This window comes from Chrysemys picta, chromosome 8 (genome assembly GCF_011386835.1).
Source record: "Chrysemys picta bellii isolate R12L10 chromosome 8, ASM1138683v2, whole genome shotgun sequence".
NCBI lineage: Eukaryota > Metazoa > Chordata > Testudines > Emydidae > Chrysemys > Chrysemys picta.
Genome location: NC_088798.1, coordinates 103,201,479 through 103,219,774, shown reverse-complemented (window position 1 = coordinate 103,219,774; position 18,296 = coordinate 103,201,479). Strand labels below are relative to the sequence as shown.

At 40.4% G+C, this 18,296-nt stretch overlaps 1 protein-coding gene across 1 annotated transcript in view; it reads left to right on the top strand.

Moving 5' to 3' along the window:
• Positions 1-18,296, top strand: part of ADAMTS2 (ADAM metallopeptidase with thrombospondin type 1 motif 2) — a 411,161-nt gene that overhangs the window by 34,289 nt on the left and 358,576 nt on the right. The window contains exon 3 of the mRNA XM_065555948.1: positions 13,066-13,216. Coding sequence (XP_065412020.1) covers positions 13,187-13,216 — 30 coding nt within the window. The 5' untranslated portion in view covers positions 13,066-13,186. The remainder of the gene's footprint in view (positions 1-13,065; positions 13,217-18,296) is intronic.

The following is an 18,296-nucleotide window of genomic DNA, read 5'->3' as shown; positions in this document are numbered from 1 at the left end:
TCATCCTTTTTCCTTTTTGTACTTAAATTATTTAAATAACAGTTTTGACACAGGAAATTGGTTTCTAACAAAAGGTAATTACAGGGCCAAAAATACATTGTAATAAACATCTACATTCTTTAGATTATATGTTCGCTACTTTAGAATTAAAATAAATAAATAAAAAAACGGATGATTTTGCAATCTTTAACCTGTGTTTATCTGGATTAGATTCCATTTGTTTATGTAGATTAAAGAATTGTTTAAAGAAAATAGTTGGATTCTTTGCTTCAGTACTTCACTACCTAATAAGATACTGCAATTTATTTCAATGACAACAAAGAGAAGCAGAAAAGGATATGAAGCTAAAGCTAACATGGATTCCAAAAAAACTATATTTAAGTTTGAAGCCTTTTTTTTAAATCAGACATTTTAAAAATAATGATGAAAAGGGAAGATCATTCTATGACACTTTATAGTAAATAGCTAATCAATTTAATTCCTAAGGCTACTACTTAAATGTTCACAAATGAGCAAGCATGGTTATAATGACTCAGAAACAAAGCAATGTCTGGATGGCCAAGTTACATGACCTCTTAGCAAACCTAATTTTTGTAGCAGACATTAATGGGGTTGATGATAATCTAGTGTCCTGCTGACCTTCAGGTATTCGATGACAATCCAAGCACCTGCTGACTTTGACACTGTATTTTTGTCAAGAACTCTCATTTGAGAGTTCTTGTTTTTTCCCCATAGCTATCATCCATGTCACCATTTCATAAAAGAGCTCCAAGAATAATTAGATGTCTAGGAAGACATGTCCTGTAGTGAGAGACTAAAGTAACACATTCTATTTAATTTATCCAAGAAAATGTTAAGAAGTGACTTGATGATGGTCTACAAGTATGTTCATGGGATAGAGATTTCTGATAGCAGATGGCTCATTTATCTAGCAGAAAAAAACATATTGAGATCCAATGGTTGGAAACTGAAGCTAGACAAATTCAGACTGGCAATCAGGTGCAAATTTTTAACAGTGCGGGCAATTAACCACTGGATGTGGCAGATTCTCCATCACTTGTAGTCTTTAGTCAAAACTGTAAAAAAAAGATATGCTATAGTTCAAACAGAAGTTCCGGGCTTGCAGAAATTAGCGGCTGAGGTTCTATCTAGAGCAGATAAAATATTTTTTCATCTGAAAATGCTGATTCATCAAAACCAAAAGTATTTGTGGGAAAGAGTTGGTTTTGACAAATCTCCTGATTTAAGAAATTTTTTAAAACAAAGTTTTGAAATTGCTGAAATGTCTCATTTCAATATTATCAAAATGAAAAGTTTCATTTTTCAGTTTGAAATTACTTTATTTTGAAATTGTAGTTAATTTATAGTAAAAAAGGAAACAATTTTAAAAGGTCAAAATTAAAACACAATGTTTAAAAATTATTGAAAGTAAAAATTTCAATTGACCTGATCTGAAAATGTTTTTGATTACATTTTTTTGCAAATATTTTCAAGATTTTGACTTTTCATCCTTATTCAAGATGGAAACTTTTTTTGATGTCTCAAAAATTCTTGCAGGATGGAAAAATGGTTCCCACCCAGCTCTAATTTTATGGCCTTTGCTATGCAAGAGGTTAGATTAGCTGATCATAAAAGTCCCTTCTGACCTTAAAATCTATAAATCTTTAAATCCGCCCCCCCTGCAATTCTTTCTTGAATAAGAACCTGTTTGCTCTGACCAATTGGAAGGACAAATGATAGTCTTTACTTTCGATGTACTCTGTCCCTGTCTCTTACAGAAGTGCAAATATTGATAAATATGTTGGCCTACGTGCTTGGCTCTATTTACTGCAACATATTGGATCTACATTCTGTGGTAAATCCCCAATTTCTACACCCCACCAGCAGTGAATTTTGGGGTGGATGAAGTGCTTGACGAGGATATTCAAAGCAATCTTATTTTTTGTAGTACATTGCATATAAGCTGTGCCTCAAAATGCTTTGCAGAATTTAATGATACAGATATCAAGTTATAATAAAAAATGGAAGCAGAGGGAGAGAAAAATGAAGAAGTAGAGAGCTGTGATAAGGCAGAAAAGTAGATTGTGAATGGGATGCAGAGTAGATGAGGCAGAAGGAAATAGGAAGGCTGCTCCAGAAGATGGAGCTGCAAGTGGAGAAACATCGACAGTGGCAAGGCTGTGAAATTTTTCTGAAGCAGTTGTGATCAGTTTGAAATTGAAATGATGTAACAGTGTAGAAAGTCAGTGTTATTATTCCCCAATACCATGTCAATATAGAATATTAAGTTTACACCAGAATTGCCCATTGTCTTTTCAGTCTAATATCTGGCTGTTGATTGTGGATAACATCTTTTGCTTCAGAATAAGGGGACTCCCCATATCACCTAGCTAATTGTGAAATGCTGTATAGGGCACAGGGGACAGGAGAATTCCTTCCTCACTTGTACAAGAGATCACTGCAAGCCTTGAAGCATGAGTCTGATTACTGATGTCATTGCTTTAACTTGCATTGCTACAAATGGTATTAAGGGTCATAAAATTAAAATCCAGTGACTATCCGTCTTGAGGATCTCCTGCAGCAATGAATTCCACAGGCTAACTATATGCTGCATAAAAATGCATTGTTCTGAGCTTGGGTACCGTGAGCCCTGGCAGGAGCCCTGGAGGGACAGGTACCCAGAGGCTGGGCACCCCAAGCTCCAGCAGGAGGTGTGGGGGGGCTGAAGCCCCTACCCTGGGCACCATGGGCCCTGGCAGAAAACCCTGGGCCTGGGCGCCCCAAGTTTTTGCAAAAGCTTTGGGGTGGAAGCCCTGACCCCAGTTCCAGGGCTGCTACAGCACAGAAGTGAGAGTGTACAGACCTCACTTCTGTGCTGCCTCTGGAGGTGGGTCTGATCTCTCCACTGTGCAGGGGAAGAACAAGTCATGTCCCTCCCCAACCCAAACGAACAGCTTGGAGTCCCCAGGTGGGGAAAGACTTATTTCACTGTCTGTGTCACGTTTTTATTATTATATTACCAGCAAGAGTGATCTCCATAAAATATTCTTGATTCCAGCCATCAGAGCTGGAATCCATACTTCTTCACAACCACTTTGTTAATTAAAGTAAATGACGTAAATATGTAGAAATAGAAACTTCTGATGATGATTGCATTTCATTTTTGGCATCTTCAAAGACAAAGTGTTCTCCCTCTCCAGGCTTTTGACTCCATGGTTGTTGTTGTTCACAAATTTAGTTCAACATGATAACTGGTTGATTTCTTGTGGTGACTCAAGAACAGTTGAGATTTTGTGCAAGCTTCAGTCACATTTTTTGCAGAACTTTTATGACCTTGGTACTAATAATGACCAAACTACCAGGATACAAAGACCCCATCAGGGGCTAACAGGCAGTGATTTAACAGTGTTTCCCCGTCCCACAGAACAGCTGAGAGATCTGAGTCCACATATCCAGGAATGTTGTAGAATTCAGTCATAAAAACAATATGGGTTGGGCTCAGCTGGAGCAAATTAATCTTACAGGAGGGACCATGGGCTAGATTAATTTCTGTGCCGCTGCCATTGCTCATGGAGGGTTAGGAGGGAGGTAGCTGGCAACCGTGGGGTTGCCCTTAAATTGCACTCCTTCTATGGTTCCATGCAGGCAGAGAATTACTCGTTGTGGTGTGTGTGTGTTTGTTCAAATGCCTCAGCCATGTCCCTGATTCACCCTCTCTCCAGCTAACCCCTGACCTGTAGGCTCCTGTGGAAGTGGCGAAGAACTGGTGGTGCTGGTTCTGCCTTTAGTGTAGATGTTCTCTGAGATGAGGGCATTCCCTGGTGTGGGGTTATGCCCAACACATGGCCCTTTTGCACCAGCCTAACTAGTGCAAAGGGGGAGCAGGGCTGTGCTGAACCAAGAGAAGGACTTGGGGCCAGATTTACAAAGGTATTTAAGTTCCTGTTTGCATCTTCAGTTGCCTAAACACTTTTGTACCTTTGGCCCTTAGTACTTAACAGTCTCTCACTGCATTTTGAGTTGAGCTTGGAGCTATACCCATCTTGAAATGAGGGGACATTTTGGTTGTAAGAAGCCCATTAGATATCACTGAGCCAACTCTGGCTGCAAGAGACAATTTTGTCTCCTTCACGTAGCCCTCAGTTTATCTAACACTCACAGGATGCTTACCCAACTGTACGCTCCGCCCTGCTGCTCAGTGTTTGTAGAGTGGGGGCCAAATTCTGTCTTTACTTATACCTATGTAAATCCCACTGCCATTAGCGCAGTTACATGTCTGTAACAGAGAAGAATTTGGAACTATCTCTACTAAAGCTGCTCTTCAGAAACAAACCAGCACTTTATAAAAAAGATTCCCCCCCCCCAACTGTGTGGGAGCTGAATTAGGAAATGAATAGAGGCAGGGTTAAGTAGTGTGCAATACACTTTGATCTGAATAATTTATATGCAAAGTACATAAATATGAGAATCCGAGCTGATAGCAAAAAGCAGTCTGGTTAAGTGAAACAAGGATCAGTATCAAAGAGAAAAGGAAGCTTTAAAGATACAATGTATATAGTTTAATGGGTGAATTAAGTGAAAAAGTAATTAGGGCCCAAAATCTATTAAGCATCACTTACTTTGGGGAATCTGAACTAACAGAATAAATTTTTTTTCTAGCAGAGTATTAGGTTGAAGTGATGAAAAACACAGATGATAAGGAAATAACAAACACTGTAGCGTGCCCTGAATAATCACACTTCGCTGTCTATCTCGGGGGAGGAAGATTTGCATTAATATTTTTAAAAGAAGATTTTTCTTTAATATTCCTAAGGTCCTTCCCATTTGAAAAGCCTGTATTTGAAAGGGATAACACCTTGATGCTCCAGGGCATAAACCAACTTCTAACTAATAGGGGATTAGGAAGAAACTTTCCCTGGGGGTTGGTTATCCTGTAAGTGCCTGCTGCAGGACTTCTTGAACCTTTTTTTCTGAAGCATCTGGTGCTAACCACTGTCAGAGGCAGGATACTGGATTAGATGGACCACAGCTGTGATATAGTATGACAATTCCTGTGTTTTGTGGCAGAGCAATAGTGCTGCTGTGATGAGGGATGATACCCAACTTTCATCTCTCTTTCTCTTCTACACTCCTTTCTGTTGATCTGTTTTCCTAATGTACTCTTGGCTCTTTCTCAAGCTTGGTGGAAGGATGGGGGCAGGCACTACATGAATAAAATGATTGATGTTAAATAGAGATGGGCCACCAGATGCCAGGACCCAAATGTTTTGGATCTGGATTTGAACTCCATGGCTTAGGCTCTGCTGCTGCAAGAGACATGAAGTGTAACCATCACACTGATTCCCTTTTAGGTCCTTCCTCCCATTGGAACATGCCCAGCAGGCTGGGCCCAGAGTTGTTCCTGCACCCCTCTCTTTTCAGCATGGGGTTCATCCACCCCACTAATATTCTGTCTTGTGTTTAGTTTTGTTCCAAAGCAGAACTGGCAATAAGATATTTTAATATTCAAATCAGAGTAATCCTCTAGGGATGAACAGGAGCAGAACTTAAGTACAACAACTTGCACTGAATTAAATGAATGTTAAACCAACAGATCATGTGATCTCTCCTTTTCTAGAAAAACCTTCATCAATAAGCAATCCACTATCATAGAGAAGCCACAGAAAGCGTGTTTCTGAATGTGTGTTTATATTGCAGTCCATTGGGTGGTTAGGAGAACAAGGGGGCCTGAATTAAAGCTCTGGATCAGAACACCCTCAGAACTTTGGGGGAGCTAGGATGTGGACAGAGATCCAAAGATTGGAGCTCAGAGTGCATCTCTCATTGGGAGTGATTTTTATTTATTTCTTGTTGGTTAGATAGATTTTTATAAGCGTCCAGAGTAAAATAAATAAAATAAAATTTCAAAAACATTTTATAGCCTACAGGCAAAAACCAGTGTTTGGTGGTTTTCAGTGCATAGTTTCAAAATGTTATTTTAAAAAGTTGTGTCTGTTTTGCTGATATTTAAGTAGATCTGGGATAAAATTTTCTACAGCACCTCAGGGTGTGTCTACACTGCAGCGTAAGCCCAGGATTAGTAGAACTTGAGTTAGCAACCTAGGTTTGTTAATTTAGGGCTTCAGTGTCTACACACACTTGTAACCCAGGTTAGGAATAGTTGAACCCTGGGTCCCAACTCAACTGTGTGTCAGTATGCGGGCTCAAGTCCAAGCACCCATCTCCCAGACTTCCTAACACCCTCCCAAAATGTGGCTGTTCTAGCCTTTTCTTCATGGTACAGTGTAGGAAAAGTTGATTGTGCATCAAGCTTGACTGTTCAGAGGACAAAGAAGGTTGGCCTTTGGGATTGTGGAATACTTTTGGCAGATTCGAGAGTACGAGTCCAGTGGGGCTGCATCTACCCTGCAAAGCAATAGGGCTTGAACCCTGGGTCCTGGCTTGACTCAGGCTCAGACCCTGCACCCCTGTAGGGTCCCTGGGTCTGAGCCTGGGGTTAGTGTGATTTGTGTGTAGACAGAAGAGGGGTTAGTCATGAGCCTGAGTTTGAATCCTGGGCTTATAATGAGACATAAGCTTACAAATCACTGAGGCATTTTTGAAAATTTTAACCAGTCTATTTCATTGGCCTTATTTGTTATAATATAATGGAGAAAATCCTTTGGGTTCTAAACATCAGGGTGCCTGTTTTTGTTTTTTAATCCATTCTGTATGAGGACTTGGTGGCGAATCAAGCTGAGTAATTTTCGAACCTATTTGACTGCTCAGAAATTAGAATAAATTCAAAGAGTTAGTTTTTATAATCTAAGAAAATCCAATGTTAAGTGCTTCCTCTGCTGGTTCTACAGCAGTAGTTGATTGGCAACAACAAATATTATAACAGCGGTGCAGATATTAGTTGTCAAAGATGGTACCCAGAAAAAGGTACTTTGGCATTTCCAACCAAGGTACCATATGCTCCAGTCTTTAGACTTCCAGGTGACAGATGCTTTCTAAATAAATACCTAAAAGTTAGGTAGATAGTTGACTAAACTGAAGTTGTTCTTGATGTTGAACATAAGAGCTACACTAAGTTAATTTTAGCTCTATTCAAAACAAAGGGATAAGATGTCAATATTTGCTAAATGTGAAAGGACAGATTCTGCAGGAATAAATATTTTCAAATTGCAAGGATAGCATTTTAAACTACGCAGAGGAAATAACAAAGATTAAAAAATGACTTGACAGTGATCTTTAAACACTGGAAATTGTAATGCAGTCGAGATGGCTAAATCTGAAGATGTAGCAAGAGAAGCCAGATGTAATATTTAACTTTAACTTACCTAACACCAAGTCTTACTGCAAAACGCAAAACCAGATTTGGTTTCTTGTCAATCAGAAATACCTAGCACTTCTGTGGCATCCTGTAGTGTTCCTATAATCCAAATATACATCTTTAACTGAGTGTATTACAAGCATTAACTAGACCTCCCAACACCCGGATGAATAAGAGGTGCCCACACTACTTAAGTGATGCTGCCTTTGGGGTGGAACATGGCAACTGTCTGACAGCCCACAGCCACACTGCCCAATAGTTTAAGGTAGGAAAGGAAGGAAGCTGCATACAAGTGAAACAACAGGGGAAATTTAGATAGGGAGGAAATACTTGATGGGGATGATATAACTCCAAAAGAGCAGCAGAACAAAGTTTCTTCAGTGTGCTAGACATTTTGGGCATGAGCCTTTTGTGGCCAGAAGACTTCAATGGGGAGATAAAATCATCAAGCATGTCAAAGACTTGGTCTCTCAAGGTATGTCCACATTGCAACAAAACACCACTGTCTGGCTCCAGGACTGCTTGGACCCAGATGTCTACACTATAATTTTATAGTCCCGCAGCCCAAGCCCTGCAAGCCTGACTCAGCTGACATGGGCCAGCTGAGGATGTTTTATTGCAGAGTAGATATACCCTTGGAGCCCTATCTTGCAAGGCACTGAGCGGCCTCAACTCCCACTGAAGTAAAAGGGAACTGAGGGTGCTCACCCACTTGCAGGATATGCACTGGGGCAGGGACCCTATTTTCATATCTGCCCACCACATTGTTAGCAATAATCTCTGCTTCCTCAGCATAAGAAGATTATAAATGTAGGCCAAGAGCTGGCTCTGTATTGGGATTGTTCTGTATGTCCCAAGTTGGTTTTGTTCTGTTCTGCATTTTCCATGAGAGCTAGCTAACATTTTTTCATTTGAATATTCTTTCTGTTAAAAAAATGGAAAATTGAAAAAAATGTGTGGAAAATTTTCCTTTTGGTTGAAATTTTCCTTTTGTTGGACAAAAAACCCTGAAAATTTCCCAGTAAAAATATTTATTGAAACCCAAAAGTTTTTATCAAACCGTTTAAAAATATTTTTGCACAAAATTCTAAAGCCAAAATTTTTCAAAATGTCCATCAAAAAATAATGTTGACCCTTTACAATTAGCTCTAGTTTCCATGTACTGCCTAAACTGGCATCCCATGTTATTTACTGAGAGAAAGATGCTGGCTTAGAACAGGTCTCAGCCTCCATGGCTGAGTAGCTAGGAATGCTTGCAACATGTGTGGGGGCAAGGAATCAGTCACTGTTTTCTGTATGGCATAGAGTACTGTACTAGGAAACAAAGACTGGTTAGAGTATGGATAAGCCCAGATATTTCCAGCTGCACTGGTAATGTAATATACACACCAGTGTTCTAAACATACACCTTTCCATTGTAGGCTTTGTTTTCCCCCCAGTGCATTTCCGCATTTTCAGGGCTAAAGTACAGAAATTCAAAAGAACTTGCATAAAACTATCATCTCACTAATACTCTGTAACTGCCTATGCCCTTCACTGCAACAGTAGATTCCTGACCATTTTCTATACAACTATAAAAACATAGTTTTTTAGTTTGCTGCTGGCAAGGATGCAGTTCAAAATTCATTTTTATTGGGCTGTCTAAAGCCCATAAGTGTGTGCACAGACACAGATGGAGATCCACCCCTCCCCAAACAAAATCATATACTGTTTTAGCCTTTTATCTTATTGAACACAGAAGGTTAAAGTGACATAATGAAAAGTCAGAAGGGGGCTGAAGTGGATCAATATATTGCTAAATTCTTATTGAAATTCTAATGCTTTGACTGTTCCATGCAGTTTTATTTCTGCTTAACATTTGCTGAGTAAAAGTCATTGCCCTAGAGATGCAAGATTTATGGACACAAAGAGATGAAAATGATTAGCTAAAAGGTTTCTGAACAAAGAGAATAAAAATCTGCTGAAACACTACAGGATAGATCATGTATAGGAGGTTGAATTATTTCAAACAAGTTATTAATTTTCAAAGATACTGCATCTTAGAGCTTAGCATACACAGATCACACCAAACCTTTATTCTCTGCTTCTTTTATAGGGACAACATACTTCTCAAAAAAGCTTTCGGTTATAAAAGATATACATCCATGCTTGTTAAACTGCATAAAGATATTTCATCATTTCCTAGACAGATGATTTTTTTAATTAAAAAAAAGGAAAAGAAATGAATTTAAGTATTTGCACACCCTGGACTTTCATGGGTTGACATTATGGGCTGGTCCTACGGTTCTGACAAAGGCGAAACTCCAATAGCATTAAATTCTGACTGTTTGCACTCCTGCCCTCATATAGTTTCCATTTAATCTTTCCTGCAGCAGGATAGGTGTATTACCTACAGAGTGTTTAGCTCTTCAAACATCTGAGACATGCAGCAATGGACTTGGCTCACTGTGTATTTGAGCACCCTAAAGAATTGGGCAGGTCTCCTGCTTTTAGACCATATCAAGGAACAGGACATGTGTTCAGACTTGACTCTGCACTTCACATAGTACAACAAAAACTGGGAGACCTTAACCATCAAACTGATCAAGATCAAGTGGAGAATGGGGAAAATTCAATTTCTGGTGGTGGGTAGGGGTCATGGGAAGGGAGACTCAGTGATTGGCCAGAGGCTAAAGACATGGAAAGATTTATTCTCTGGTCACTGGGGTTTAAAGGGAAGAGAGTGAAAATTTGGAGGGTGCAATTGTGTTGAAGGTGGACTTTTTCTATGGGTAGGGGGGGCAGGGGCAATACTTAGAGTTAGAAGGGGATGGGGAGTCAGTTCTAGGTGGCAGACGGATTAAGTAGAGCTAGAACTAAGGGATCGAACAGACAAAATCCTTCTGTCTGCAGGGGACTGGAATGACAGAGGCATGGCAACCAGAAGGTATCAGTGATTGCAAAGTTTTGAGTCTGATGCTGTCTCCATCACGTTTAGGATGGAATAGAAATAAAAAGCATTACTTTTCTATGTCCAGAATCCAGATAGCTTTCTGGGACACTGGTTGGCAACTGGCCTGCTCAGTGACTGTGGAGTTAGATTATCATTCCCTTATGAAAAGTGATTTATTTTATTATTAATTTTAACTACTGAAAGGGACACACCAAACCCATGGTCTGGGCAGGGATAGGAAGTGTCTGAAGAGGCCTAATTTACACATAATGAAGGGCACTTTTTTGCCACAATTTATGTGTTTTTGGATATTAACAGTCTGGGCAGTTATCTTACATTACTGACACTGCCCTTTTTAGACTGGTTATATACTTTGAAAACTTCAGATAAATTATTCTTCACTTTGTGGTTAAATTATTACTATATAACACCAGAGATTTGTACATGGATTTTTACAAAGCCCATACCAAGACACAGCTCATGCCTGGAAGCACCTGGAATCTTACTAATAATTCTGCTGTCTTTGTTGCTATGCTGAGCAGCGTCATTACATTTTTGGTGATAAATTCCTGAAGGCCAGATCTTTGTTCCCTCCATCTAGCTGCTTCAAGCTGCTCAGTGGACAGCAGATGGGAATGGTGTAAAGGGGGCATGGACAGACTATATTGTGCTCCCATGTTCATAGGCCAACAGAGCTGCCCCTAGAGGGCTGTTCTAGCCAGTGTAACTTAGAGCAGCACTTAGGCTTCTCTACTCTGCGCCAGGGTTGGACCGGCTTCCTGTTGTCCCCGGGATTGCGGATAAGCTGCAAGGGGGCATATCTCACAGCACAACTTGGCCAGATCCAAGGATATGGCCCAATATATCTATACTATTCCCACAGCACTTTTTTCAAACATGGGAACTTCTAAGCAAAATTGACCAAATCAAAAAGACTAAATACAAATCTCAGTTCAGAGAAAATGAGATGAGAGTTCAGTAAACTGCAGACAAAGCTGGAAGGATTGAATAATTATGTATATTGTTGCAGGAAATGTATGGAATTTAATTCTTGGTTTCATGCGGGTTTTAAAGCTTTAAGCAGGTTTTATTTTCAATGATTAAATATAATTTTTTCAATACTTTTACATGATTAATGTAACAGTCTGATCTTTCCGTGAGTGCATCATAAATACAATCCACATTGGTGTGCTGTGTATGGTGAGTTTTATTGCTGCAGCACTTTATGAAATTATTCTTTGGGAAATTATAGATAGTCAATGAATAATTCAAGGCACAGAATAAAACAAAATCTAATAAGCGCTGGGTATGATTGAACTTTGACATTATTACAGTAATGTGTATATATAAACCTCCTTGTTCTTCTGGAACCGGGATTCAAATACAGCATGATTTTTGTAGGAATAGACATTTTCATAAGTACAGTAACTCGTTTGAGAAGAAGGGTGACATTGATTTGCTAATTGGTAAGCTGTCAACCTATAAAACTTGGACCTGTTCCAAGAGAAATGACAAAATAAAGGATAATTGCAGAGGAAATATAGGATTTTGGATGGGGATCCCAGACACTGTAATTGTCCCCATGGGGTTGAAAATGCCACCGTAAGCCAGATAAAGTAAAAGGTAAAGGAAAGGAAGGGATGAATCTCGTAAGGTGATAACATAACTGCTATCCCAGGCAGATTGAATTCGGAGCAGAAATCACTGCAAAAGCCACACAATCCCCATGCTGAGATTGGGGCAGGGAGCTGTAGTTTTGCTGAGGAGAGAAACAGTTACTGTCTTCTTTCTTCCCCAGCACAGAGTGTCAGGGGAGGGTGCTGGCCTTTATATGCGAGTGAAGGGGAGAGATCGAGTTCTGGCTGGTCTAGGGAGGTAGGTTACAGAAAGATCAGGAAGTTTGGGTGAGACAGAGGAGGGCTTGGGCAGGTGAGTTGACAGACTGAGCGGGGCCATATACACAGTATTAGGCTGTATCCAAACACATTACTACTGTATCTGGGCTGAGCTTTTGTGGAGGGTTCTGGGGCTCAGGTTCCCATTCTGTTCCCAGTATCATGAGATATGAAACTCTGCTGTCTGAACCTAGGGTGACCAGATGTCCCGATTTTATAGGGACAGTCTCGATATTTGGGGCTGCATCTTATATAGGCGCCTATTACCCTCCACCCCCGTCCCGATTTTTCACACTTCCTGTCTGGTCACCCTGTCTGAACCCCAGATGTGCACTTGATGCTGGTCTGTTAGGAGCCCTGCAACTGATTTCAAACAGGACCTGCACTGGCTCCTCCCATGAACTATAAGGAGCTAGCTAGGGCCCTGACTGGTGTGTACATCCAAACACTGAGTGTTAGTCACCAGTTTAATCCAGCTTTCATGTTAGAGATGGGCCTAAACCAAAATCCCAAGGACCAGAACACCCCCAATTTAGAATAAGGTAAGATCCAAAATCTGGCTGATCCCCTATTTCAAACCACACCATTGACTCCAGATTGCCTGCATTGAAAACAATGCTGCCCTGTCTACTCCTCAGTCCTTTCCCATTGATGTATCTATATTTTCCCTCCTATTTTATTTGGTAGGCGTATAATGCAGAAACACAGGGCCAATTCCGCAGCTGTTGTAAATCAAAGTAGCTCCATTAATTTTAATAGACTTATGCCGATTTATACTAGCTAGGGATCTGACCCATTTATTTCAGTGGAGTTACACTGATTTACACCAGCTCAGCATCTGGCTCATTCAAGTCAATTGAGTTACACTGGTTTAAAACTGGATCAGGCCCTTAATATTTTTGATTGTCTTTTTCCTGGGAAAGGAAGAAGCAGCAGGAAGAGAAAGTGATGGCTACATGAGCAGTCTAAAGAGGTGAAAGTCAAGGAGGCAGAATTCTCATTTACCTGGACTGACAAAGATTAGCAAGAATCTTGGGGATTCCTATGAAAATGACCACAGGGGTCCACACATTTGTAAGTACTTTTAAAAACTTGCCTCTCTTGTTCTTTAGGAAAGTTAAAAAAATTAGAGCAATTTTCTTTTTCTGTTCTTTTAGACTAATCACTATTATGCAAATATGGAAATTTGAAAGTGCCTGGGAATAGACCTGCACTTAATTTCATTGTGTTTTCTCTGCTCAGTTTGGGGATTTGCACATTTAATTTCTTTTGCTTAGCTTGTGAATTAATGTTTATTTCACTGAGCTGAGGGAATCAGCATGATTATTATGGAAGGACCAGGCATAAATGTAATTTAAAATGCAATAAAATACGAAGAAGGAACTGGTTTGCTGTTGGAAATTGAGTATAAGTGATCTTGGCCCAAGCAACTAGGTAAATGCTACCTGTTATATCAAGCTTTTTTCTTTATCTAAAGAAATTATTAAGTTTCAGACAATTCCTAGATTGTTTTCAGTGTTGTAGTGGTGTTGGTCTCAGGATATGAGAGATACAAGGTAGGTGAGGTAATACGTTTTATTAGACCAACTTCTGTTGGTGGAAGGTACAAGCTTTCTGAGCTTTACAGAGCTTTTTACTCAGCTGAAGAAGAGCTCTGTAAAGCTTGAAAGTTTGTACCTCCCACCAACACAAGTTAGTCCAATAAAAGATATTACCTCACCTACCTTGTCTCTCTCAATTCCTATATTGTAAATTTGTGACAAGTGAAATTGATTAGGAACATCAATGTTAGTTTAGTCCTGACCCTGTTGTATATTATTGCTTGCAATTGTAAGAACGCTAATGTAGGTCCATGTTATTTTTAAAGAACCCAGGGAAACAATTGCTATACTCATTGGAAATACATACCATAATTAATGGATTGTTTTAAGTCGTTTCTCTGTCTTGAACCCTTAAAACACTGGGTAGTCCAAAGAGACCAGATTACAGCCCATATAGAAACCTAATTCCTTCCTTGAATGGGTCTCTCATTGTGTTACTGTAGGCAGCAGGAAGTGTTGTAGGGAGAGAACCCCTTAGTGCTAAAGCTGGATTTGCATCAGCTAAAGATAGTAGAAATATGTGAAGCTGCAGCGGTTCCAGCAGCATTGGTGGCAGGCTAAGACGGGATCCAAGGGCTTCAACAGACCCCAGAGGCCATTCCTGAAGCTCTTGAAGGGGCCCAGAAATCAGGCAACCAGCAGACTTCGCTGGCTTGAGAGATCAGCTCTGCTAGATCACGCTTCTAAAATGCTTACCTGTTTCCTGAAAGGAGTGGAGATCTTGAGTGTCCTGTGAATAATTACGCCCTTACCATATTCCTGTAAGGAAGGTGGGTGTCATATCCCATTTCACAGGTAGGGAAACTGAGGCAGAGAGGTGACATGATTGCCCAGTCATTGGCAGAGCCAGAACTATAATACTGAAGATTCTGGCTTCCTCTGCTCAATCATCCAGATTACATTATTTCTCAGACTAAAAGTGAACAACATCTAAGTAATAGGAAGAAGATGGAAATATTTCTTAGGTATCTTTATTATGAAATTTAAGTGATCCTTGAAACCGTAGTGGGAATTATAAGAGAGGAGCCAAAACTAGAATCTTTTATCTGAACCTTTTTGTGAGCTATGATGGTTTGGACCAAATGGAGCTATGTTGATCAGTTGAGAATCTGGGCTTTGAATTGCAACTAAATCTTAGTGTAGTACATCATGCCACAGTAAACCTGATTATACAAGTTCCGTTTTTGAGTTTTGTTTCTTTTATTATAATGTAAAGGGGATTCGGCTGTCTTGGCAATTAAAGAAATCCTAACGTTATGTGACTTTGCAGCATCTATAATACATGATGGGATCAGTTATCAAAAAGGTGACTTTTTAATATAAGAGTAAGTCTGAAATGATGAATTCCCCATCTGTTAAACAGACTCAATTTCTGGTGACATTATAAACTGAAAAGGGCAGCAGCCTCCTTTTTCATCATACACCAATCTCTCAGAAAGAAATTACTACATAGAACACATTCAGAATTGAGGTACAACATACCCAAGTCACTGCTGAATGGTCTGAAGAATGCAATTTACTCTATTATACTGTCACCTGATGTTTTTGCAGGATTCCTTTTGACCAAGTGTATCTTGTAAAATCTCACTGAATTGTGCTATGACTGATCGAGATGGGCTCTTGAGAAAGATCAGCCTGTTTCAGTACGCAATGAAATACTCCATGGTAACCTGAATTTCATGGTACCTGACTTCAGTGAGTCTCAAATCTTCTGGTGTGGTAACCCACTACCTAGTTGAAGTGTGCAAGAATGGCAAAGCTCTGTTAATCTTAATTCAGCATTGCAAGGGCATAGTCAAATTCTGGATCTAATTACCCACTAGTTTCAATGGAGTTATACTGATATAAAACTGGAGGGATGCAGTGGCAAACCAGGCCCTCTGACTTCAGAGGCTCGCTAGACATCATTGTCTATAGGTTATTCAGCAGAAGCATGGGTTGCCAAAGCAGGCTTGAAGGGTGGATTTTCTTTAAAGATGTTGAAAATATGAGAATACTTGTAATTTAAAAATCCTTAAAATAAATACTTTAAACAGCAGGACACCCAGTATTTACCAGGGCTCTGCACTGTTTTCCTTTCCTTTCCTTTCTGGTCAAGGAATTATGGCTATGTCTGTCCCCCAGATTTCTTTCTGATCATTCCCTGGTTTACAACAGGGATGGATTTACCCCCTGATACTAATGGATTAGTTATGGAGCACTTACAGATTTATGCTTCCATTTATTCCTTTGAAAGGAAAGAATATATTCTACCTTCATAGCCTATGTTTAAAAGCAGTGGGAGTTTGTTTTCCTGGCTGCATTATATACATTTCTAAAGTGTTCATCACTGTATAATTTGGGTGCTCTTGATTAAAATCTTCAGCCCTGAACACATTTCCAAGTAATTGGTTGAATGTTTGCAAAGAAATTGAGGATTGTACAAGGACTTTCTAGCAAAAATATTGGTACAGAGTAGGTTTAGACTATTTGCCTTGTGGCTTATGTAATCTGTTACCAACTCCTTTCCACATTTTCAGAGAAGGTCCTTCTCTTTTTTCCCCTCTCCTTCACAAAGGAAACTGTTTCTTTTCATAAGACCCAGAGCTGGAGTCTGAAACATTAGAAATTAAAACGTAGCATCTGTGGAAAAATTCACATCTTTCCCAACACTTGTATCCCTGCTTTCATTGTTTTTCTGAATCTGGTGAAATACAGGTCCAAAAAATACAGTCATAAAGGAACAACACAATTGCTTTCCCAAAAGCACACAAGCTGAGAAGCACAACATGAAATTGCAGAGTAGATGTTCTTTTTAAAACATTTCCACTAAATAAATCTACCACACCCAAAGTCAGGCCCAAGAAAAGGAAAGAAAGAAGAGCTGTACTGCAAAAAAGACATATTTCCAATCATCCTTTATAGTATTTTATAGCTTTCCTCTTTTCCAATACTTTTGAGTCCTAAAATACTGAGATGCTCTTCTTCCACATCCATGCTATTCCTGTCACAAGAATGGTAATTGAGTAGCATGTGGGAAAGGATAAGTCATCCCTGATATATGTGACTGAGGGCTCAATCCTTGCACTGCTCAAGTCTTGCTGAGGAGATTTAAGGTGGTTTAAACAGGCAGCTGAGGATTCAAGTAAACAGAATGCCATCTGCATCCACCACATTTAGGAGTGTGCTGCTGTCTTTAGCAACTGCAGTGCAGATGCAGAGTACACCAACAGAAGGAGTTTTTCTGCTGGTGTAGAAACATGATCTTGGCATTGGCTATGTTGACAGAAGCACTTTTCTGTCGACATAGCTGCTATACTGGGGGTTTTGTCAGCATAACTATGTGTCTTCGTGTGTATTCTTTTCACACCTCTGACCAACGTAGGTATGCCTTGAAAGATGGTATGCTTGATTGGAAATATTGAGCTTGGAATGTGGTTTAATTGGGAAAACTGGACTTGAAGGGTAACTGATAAGATAAGAGGAAAAGTCCTTGGAAAAAAGCCCCCAATTATTAGAAATGGTTCTAGCTAGTTTGAATAATAAAGGAGGATCGTGTGTATTGAACCAGTAGTGACCCCAAGCGGGCCCAAACCTGGTTTTTAGCTAAGGGCTTGTCTACATTGGCAAGTTTTGTTGCCAAAAACTGCCTTTTGGCGACAAAACAGCGATAGCATACACACTGCAATGTGACTTAAAAAAAAAAAAAAAAACGCCCATTTTGGGGACAAAAAACTTCCACTCCTGAGAGAGATTTTTGTCTTTTCCCTCCCTTTATTGTCGACAAACAGCCAGTGTAGACACCACAGCATTTTTTCCCAATTTTATTGGCCTCCAGAAAGTGTCCCACAATTCCCATGCTGCCGCTCTAGTCAGCGGTTTGAACTCCGCTGCCCTGCAGCCAACCTGCCTCTCCCCCTTGCAAGCCCCAGGAATTTTAAATCTCATTTCCTACTTGCTGGCTTCCCAGATGAGCTTCCCAGGTGAGCATGGCTGGCTATCGCACCAAACGTGCTCACGCTGGTACCAATGCTGAGTTGTTAAATCTGATCTAGGGTGACCAGACGTCCCGATTTTATCGGGACTGTCCCGATATTTGCTTGTTTGTCCCGCGTCCCAACCAATGTTAGGTCGGGACACCGGACAAACACGCAAATGCTCCGGAGCCCGGAAGTGTTTGTGGCGCCCTCCCTCTCCCGCCCCGACTCCGCCCCCTCCTTCCACTATTGGCTCCCTCCCCAAATCCCCGCCCCCATCCTCGGGGCCAGGCCGGACTCTCACTCACCCCGGTCCCGCGCTCCCCCTGCGTCTCCGGGGCCTCCCTCCAGCGCTTGTGGAGGGAGGCGGGGGGGGGAGTTGTTTTTTTTTTTTTTTTTTGCTCTGCCACTTTTTTTTTGCCCCGCGCCATGCCCCCCCCCGTGTCCCGATATTTGACCTGGGTGATCTGGTCACCCTAATCTGATCAGTATATGGGGAGAGGAGTCTGTTCAGTCACAGCTGCGAGTGACCCATAGGAATCGGGACAGATATGGGCAAATTTCTCGATGCTTGTGCGAAAAGGGCTATGATCAGGA